The sequence below is a fragment of the Hipposideros armiger genome, unplaced genomic scaffold (assembly GCF_001890085.2).
Source record: "Hipposideros armiger isolate ML-2016 unplaced genomic scaffold, ASM189008v1 scaffold_87, whole genome shotgun sequence".
NCBI classification, from domain to species: Eukaryota; Metazoa; Chordata; class Mammalia; order Chiroptera; family Hipposideridae; genus Hipposideros; species Hipposideros armiger.
The window spans coordinates 4,426,420-4,433,387 of NW_017731437.1; the positions used below are offsets into that span (position 1 = coordinate 4,426,420).

Genomic DNA, 6,968 nt, shown 5'->3' on the forward strand with positions numbered 1-6,968 from the left:
CACACACACACACACACACACACACACACACACACACACACACACTTTCTCCCAGCCTTGGGAGGACTAGAAGGAAATGTGCACAATTGCTTTTCATGGGGAAAAAAACGTCAAAGCTTCTGGACATTGGTCGGATTTCAGTGTCACCAGCTGGTGACACTAGTGGCTGCTGCCCGCCTTTGAGCCCTGTAAGATGGGGAGTGGGATTTAGGGCTGGGTCTGGCCATGCCTGGCTCCACATGAGGTCTCCAGAGGCCCTGCCCCTGGAGGACTGTCTGAGCCAGCTCACCTGGGCCTGGTGTGTGGAAGGAATATGGCTGTCAGCGTCACCACGGACCTTCCCACCCATTGCCGGGGCTGAGTCTCAATCACAGGGTGGGTTTCCTAGCCTACAAGGTCCACTCTTGAGCTGACCCACTGAAGCCTCTGGTCTCCTTCTACCAGAGGCAAAGGAGTGGGGCCCTGGGGTCCCAGTGTCCTGGGCGGTGGGTGGGACGTTCCTCTCTCAGGGGCACCAGTGCAGTGGCAGGGAGAAGGACCGATCCCAAGCATGTGGGCGCAAGGGGGTGTGAGGGCTGAGGGCCGGAGCTGGCCACGCTGGGCACGCAGCCAGCCTCCTGGGCCCAGTGCTGCCCTCAGATGCCAGCAGCAGGATGCTGGCCGGGCGCTGGGGGGTGAGGGGGGGCTGCCTGGACCCCCCTCCCACCTCCTCTGCCCCCTCTGAGCACCTGGTGCCCTCCCAGGACACTGTCTGCCTTCAGTCCTTCAGAGAGAATTCACTTCTACTACAAAATAAAATTTCTCCAGGGAGAGGCCCCCCAGCCTTCAGCAAACAGCTAAAAGACATTTATTTTATCAATAGAGATATGTGGCTCGGAACCAGCTTTGCAAACGAAGACAAATGCGTGTGACTGAAGAAGATGCGCCAGCCCCAAGGCACGCAGGCCGCTCACAAGGTTGGCAGACACGGATATCCGACCAGCCATGAGACTTCCCACAGCCACAGAGAAGGAAGGAAACGAAATACCTCCTTCGAAAAGAAAACGCCTCCCCCCAGAGACACACACGCATAGACACACACTCTCATACACGCCCACACACACACACGCCCACACATGCAGTCCTCTCACCTACTTCTGCATTGTCACAATGTCGCCGCCGCCTGTACCATGGGGGAGGGGACATGCCTGAGAAACAGGGCGGGGTTCCCCAGGAGGAGAGGACCTCAGGGGACAGGAGCTGCGCCTGTTTCTGGTGCACCAGGACCAAACCAGGCTGTGTGCGTGTGCATGTGCGCGTACGAGGGCAACGGCCTTGAGTCATTCCTGGGGGATGGGGAGAAGAGAAGAGAAGAGAAGAGACGACAGATCGACAGGTCATCACCGCACAAGCAGAGGAGGCGGGCGGGGGCCGGGGAGGAGGCTCAGTTGATCTGGCGACAGGCTTCGAATGTCCACTTGGTGGCACCGCCATAGATCTCAATGTGGGACTCGGCCCAGGCGATGACGTTGCCAGAAAGGGCCTTGGAACTGCAGGTGGCCAGGTTGTACACCTCCCCCGGGGTCAACTTCCGGTCCCAGATGTTGAAATGGGCCAGCTCACCCACGAACGCTTGGGTGGCGTCAAACCCACCACCCAGAGTGTCCTTCAGAGAAAACAGAGGATGAGGGTGGAGCACGGGGCAGGGGCGCGTCCCTAGGGCACAGTCTCTGCGTCTCCCGCATCAGGGGATCTGGGCCTTCAGCTCTACCTCACCCTCCCCGCCACCCACGGGGCACTGACAGAAGGGATGCTGCTGGCCACCTCTGCCCTGGAGGCCAAGTTCTCCCGGGGGCCCCTGGACTCTGCCTCCCCCCCCAGCCCGTCACTCAGCCCCTGAGGGAGGGGCCAGCTGGGGCCATGGATGGCCACAGGAGCAGGGCCTTGGGACACCTTCCCACTTTCCCTGCTTCTCGTCAAAACACTCGGGTGTCACTCTACCAGCAACAGCTGCCCAACGGGAACAGAAGGCCGGGACTCTGCTGCCTGCAACTCCCCCCAGGGCGCCCAAAGGGAGACCAACCACCCCCAGGAAATATATCACGCATGGCTACAGGCAGAAGCAGCTTTCCTGTGCCCAAGAAAACCCTGCATGGACGAGACTCAGAGTCCAACTCAGCCTGAGCTGCCACACAGCTCTCTCCCCCTTGACTTGTCACTGTCCTCTGCAGCTCGCTCTCCTCTCTCCGGCCTCACCCTGCCCCCCCTCCCCCACACACACCCCTCCCCTCCGTGCCCCTGCCTGCTCTCCGGTTCTGGGGCACCACCACCCTGCCCGTCACTGTCCCCATGGCCAGTACCTGCTCCTGGCCCAGCACCAGCACACCCTGTGGCTTGATGGGGTGATACGGAGCCAGGTTCTCCCCGTTGCCGCCCTGGGTGCCATCTTGGTAGGCTTCCCAGACGCCGTCCCGGGTGGTCCAGGTGATACAGATGTGGTGCCACTTGCCATCGTTAATGACAAAGGGCAGCTTGGCTACCTGGCAAGGAGAATGACGCACATGACGTTACGGGTACAGGGATACAGCTCAGGATCAGCGATCATCACTAGTTACTAGTTCAACTGTTGTTCTTCTTACCCTTCCTATGAGCAACAGGGGCCATGATTGAATTCTTGTAGCACCTGCCCCTCCAGACTGGGTCACCTCTCGGCCCCTGTCTGTCGGGTCATGCACTCACATAGGAGGCGGATGCTTTGTCAAGGGGCTCCTAAGATAGACCTGAACACACAACCTTCTGACTCCTACTCACCTTCTCCCTCTGCTGGTCTACACAAGCCCTGGGACAGAGACCACCCCCGGGGGCTGAGGTCACTGCAGCCTTCCAGGCCTGTCCTCTCCTCTGACATCCCATCTCTCACTGCCGGGTTCTCTGGGTCTACAACCTGCCCAGCCTTTGTAGGGAATCTGAGAGGCATCAGGGGAGATGGCGCCGTGCCGTTTAAAGCTCACACCAGCCTCCCACATGGCGTTTCACTCACCTTCAGAGGTTCCAGGCAGGGTGGATGGGGCGGCAGACCAAACAGCCCTCGCACCCTTCTACCAGGGGGAAATGGGGCCCAGCCTCCCTGCCTCAGGGCTTAGCGTTCAATTTCCAGCTCGGGTTTGAGACATTTACCACCAACACAGGCAAAGCTCTGGCGGCCGCGATGAGAAGGCTCCCAGGGGGGAAAGGCTGCCCGCCCTCCCAGGGTCTGCCTCCCCCAGGGGTCGGGGAAGCAGGATAGATCTGGACTTGGAAGGGGTCTCTAGGGGCGTCCTCACATCCCGAGCATCTGGGGGCCTCCAAACTTGGAGGAGCAAAGCCAGCTTGAGGCCAGCTGGGTGAGAGGACTCACGATTGATCTGCGGGAAGGACCAGCCCCTGGGTGGTCCCCCACCATCCCCCACCATCCCGCACCCCAGGAGGCCTCTTTCTGGGCGGGTTCCAGCTTCACTCTGTTCCTGGAGTCTTGGGAGGACGCCCCTCCCACATCTCCATCTTTTCCCTCTGCCTCCCTCCGTCCGGCCTGGCAGATGCTCCTCATGGGGTGGCAGCAGTGCCTGAGGCTGTGTCCCATGCCACGGCCGACCTGCCCCAGCAGCTGGCTGGGACCGGGGTCCTACCTTGTCATTGATGAGGATCTCCATGGGGTTGTTGCCCCACTCGATGAGGACCAGCTCGTTGGCCTGGCCGGGCACGGCGTAGGAGAAGGGCGTGCCCACGCCCGGCGCGGCACTGGACTTCAGCCACATGCACACGGTGAAGGCGTACATCTCGGGCAGGCTCTGCTTCACCTTGGCATACATGTAGTTGGTCCGCAGTGGGAATGTGAGCTGGAACTTGTCTCCAGGGCGGCTGTCCTTCTGACCTGGGGGGACAGGACACAGTCCTGACATCTGTACCTTGACGAAGCGCCGGTCCCTATCTGAAGCCTGTTGGGCTCCACCGCCCCCACCGTCCCCACCACCCCCAAGCTCAGTGACGCAGACAGAGCAGACTCAGCTCCACTCTACAGGTGCTGGGAGAGGGGTTCAGAGAGGTCCCTGGGTATGGGGCCAGGACGAGAGAGCTGACCAAGGTCTGTCACCTCGGGTCTGGCTCCCACACAGTGTTGCTCTGGGGAGGCTGGGATGTGGGTGGGGGGAGCATGGTGGGGGGGCTGTGAGCATGTGCACCTGGGCAAAGGTAGAGAGTGGGTCAGTGCATACCCTGTAAACCCACCCTCAAGGTGTGGCCCAGAGGAAGGTCTCTGCACTGCTCCCCCAAAAGAGGCTAGCTCCCCTCAGAGCAGCCCCTGCGGACTGACCGACCTCATTCCAGGATGCTGGTTGCTGATGGTGCTGAGCCGTTCCCTTCTCGGTCTCCACACAAGCCTAGCTGGCCCCTGGTGCCCAGCGCACTTCCCGCCCCTGGTCACTCATCTGACCCAGCCGCCTAGCCCTGGGACTTGCCCTGTTTCCAGAATCCCACCCCCCCACAGGAGGGAGAGTTGTCCCTCCCAGGTTCTTCTAGCAACTGTCTGGAGCCCTGCACAGAAGGCAGGACAGCAGGGAGCTGCCCCCACCCCCAGCCAGGGGCCCCCCAAGGTGACTGCTTTGATGACTATGCCACTCACTCCCAGGGTGAGTTTCCTGTGTGTTTCCTGAAAAAGTGGGCTCTGCCCCACAGCCTCCCCTTACCGCGGACCACCAGCTCCCCCCTGCTGGGATGTCCCCAGGGAATGCAATCAGGGAATTGCTATCAAGACAGATAGCAATCTGTCCCCTACCCACCCAGACAAACACTATGGCTGTGGCCCTGGGCATGGGGTGACTGACTCCAGGCAAAACATTCCCACCCAGCACTGGGCACTGGCCCGGAGCCGGAACACACAAAGCGGCCAGCCCCTGCAGCCTGCCAGGGAGACCAGCACTAAACCGGCCCCCAGGCCAAGAATTATTTCTAGAAGGCACCCTGCTGGGCCATCTTCCTCTAAACCAGGTGTCAGGGAACAGAGCAGGGCTGGCCCCTTTGGTGCTGCCCACAGTCTCAGGCTCTCCGTCCCTCTGCCCTTGGAGCAGAGCCAGCCCTGGCCTCTCTGGGGGGTGATTTCCATTCCCCCACCCTCCCCGCCTCCTCCTCCCCTCCGCCCCTCCCGCCCCTGATCTGTTTTTCAGTTACATAAGGTGCCTTAAGATGGCACTGTTTAAATCCATCCGACACATTTTGCGGTCTAAGAAGGGTCACGTGGCCTTGCTCCGAGCCGGGGCACCCCCACACCTTTTACAACCTTGTTTGATTTCTGCGACTTCCAAGGCTGAGCCGCCGAGCTCATGGGTGCGCCCCCAGGGTGCAGAGGGGGACCTCCAGAGTTGGTGACTCAGGGGACCTCAGGCTGTGGAAGATGCCTGGGGCTGGGTCACTCAGAAGAGAAAACTGCGAAGGGGGCTCAGGGCGGAGTGGGGGACCTGGAGCTGCCCAGAGGGTGCCAGGCGCGCTCAGGAACTGGGCGGAAACCTGCTCAGGGCCCAGATCTGTGGGGGACCAGGAGGACCCAGCTCCAGCCTGCGCAGCTCTTTGCTGGGGATGGGGACCGGCTAGACAGCCAGGTTTCCTTACAGGGAGGGCCTGGGCCCACCACAGCCACGGTGCAAAGTTACTGAAGATTAAGCAAATGAGACTTGGGAAAATCCTGTGAGTGTGTGAGTGTGTGCACGGGGAGGACGAAGGACAAGAGCAATCCCTTCCCCTCTCTGCTTCCCTCCCACGGAGATGCCCAGAGCCCAGGGGCCCCGGTCCAGCCAGGGACACCCACTGGAAGCCCAAGCCTGGCTGCATGCGGGGCAGTGCGGGGTAGGAGGGTGGGGAAGGGCTGGAGGGGCGCTGGGCTTTCGCTGAAGGAAGCCAGGGCCCCAGGCAAGGTCCCACTGGCGGAGGGAGCCGGGTGGCAGCCGGCGCCTCCCCCACGCCCGTTACCTTTCTCCAGCTCGCTGATGCGCTGGTGCAGGGAGGTCAGGGCGCTCTCGATCTTGGCCCGCTCCTCGGTGTCGTTCCTGGGGCCCCCCTTGCCCTCCTCCAGCGTGCTCACCCTGGACAGCACCTGCCTCTCCAGATCATCGATCTTGCTCTGCAGCAGATCCTTGAGGCTGTTGGTCTGGCTGGAGGAATTGAGGCGGCTGTACTGCTGCGGGGGTGCACGGGCGGGGAAACCACAGCGTTACGCGCAGAGCGGGGACCGTGCCGAGAGGCTCGCGGCGCGGTCCCCTCAGGGCGACTGCGGGGGCGGCCTGGCGGAGAGCTCGGGCGAGTGGCCATCCGCGGGGCCTCGCAGGCTCGGGGCGGCCGGGCCGGGCAGCAGCGTCGGGGCAGGCGGGGGCGGGGGTGTCCCAGCGGGTCGGGAGCGGGTGGGCGAGGGCGCAGGGGACCGCGAGCGGATGGGGGGAGCCGGGTGGGGGGGCGGCGGCGCGCGCGGACCTCGAGATTCTCCAGGCGGGTTTTGAGCGACTGCAAAGTTTGCCCGAGTTGGCTGAGCGTCTCGGCGGCCGGCGTCCGGGACAGGTCGCCCATGGTGTTCTTGCCGGAGCCGGGCTGCTTGCGGCCGCCGCTCGCCCGAGACTCGCCGGCGCCCGTGTCCAGCGTGCTCTGGCTCTCGCAGCGGCCCAGCTTGGTGGTCAGCTCGCGGATGGTCTCCTTCTGGCTCAGGATGGTCTCCTTCTGCTGCAGCACGGTCTCGCGGAGCTGCAGCACGTTGCTCCGGAGCTCCTCGGCGCCGCCGGCGGCCACGGACGCGGCGCACATGTCGGCGTCCACCGGCACCGAGGTGCAGATGAAGCGCGTGGGCCCGAAATCCTGGGCCGCGCCGCCCAGGAGGCAGAGGGCGAGCAGCGCACAGGTGCGCGCGGCACGGCCGGCCGGCATGGCTCCGGGCGCGGGGCCGGGCGCTGCGCCCGGCTCGGCTGGGCTGGGGC

General features: G+C 63.1%; 1 protein-coding gene across 1 annotated transcript; it reads right to left on the reverse strand.

Annotated features, from left to right (window-relative positions):
- Positions 1 to 793: 793 nt before the first annotated feature.
- Positions 794 to 6,962, reverse strand: NPTX1 (neuronal pentraxin 1). Its single transcript, XM_019644501.1, has 5 exons — positions 6,475 to 6,962; positions 5,977 to 6,184; positions 3,645 to 3,889; positions 2,340 to 2,519; positions 794 to 1,645 (listed from the first exon to the last, which is right to left on the reverse strand). The coding sequence occupies exons 1-5, from the start codon at positions 6,916 to 6,918 to the stop codon at positions 1,424 to 1,426; spliced, it is 1,299 nt and encodes a 432-aa protein (XP_019500046.1). The 5' UTR covers positions 6,919 to 6,962; the 3' UTR covers positions 794 to 1,423.
- Between the last annotated feature and the right edge of the window lie 6 nt (positions 6,963 to 6,968).

Bases quoted from the DNA above. Each gene is read 5' to 3' on its own strand.
- NPTX1 (XM_019644501.1), bottom strand. From the start codon at position 6,918: ATGCCGGCCGGCCGTGCCGCGCGCACCTGTGCGCTGCTCGCCCTCTGC. The intron at 2,520-3,644 runs GTAGGACCCCGG...TCTCCTTGCCAG, and splicing joins AGATCCTCATCAATGACAAG to GTAGCCAAGCTGCCCTTTGT. The intron at 1,646-2,339 runs GTACTGGCCATG...TTTTCTCTGAAG, and splicing joins TGGTGCTGGGCCAGGAGCAG to GACACTCTGGGTGGTGGGTT.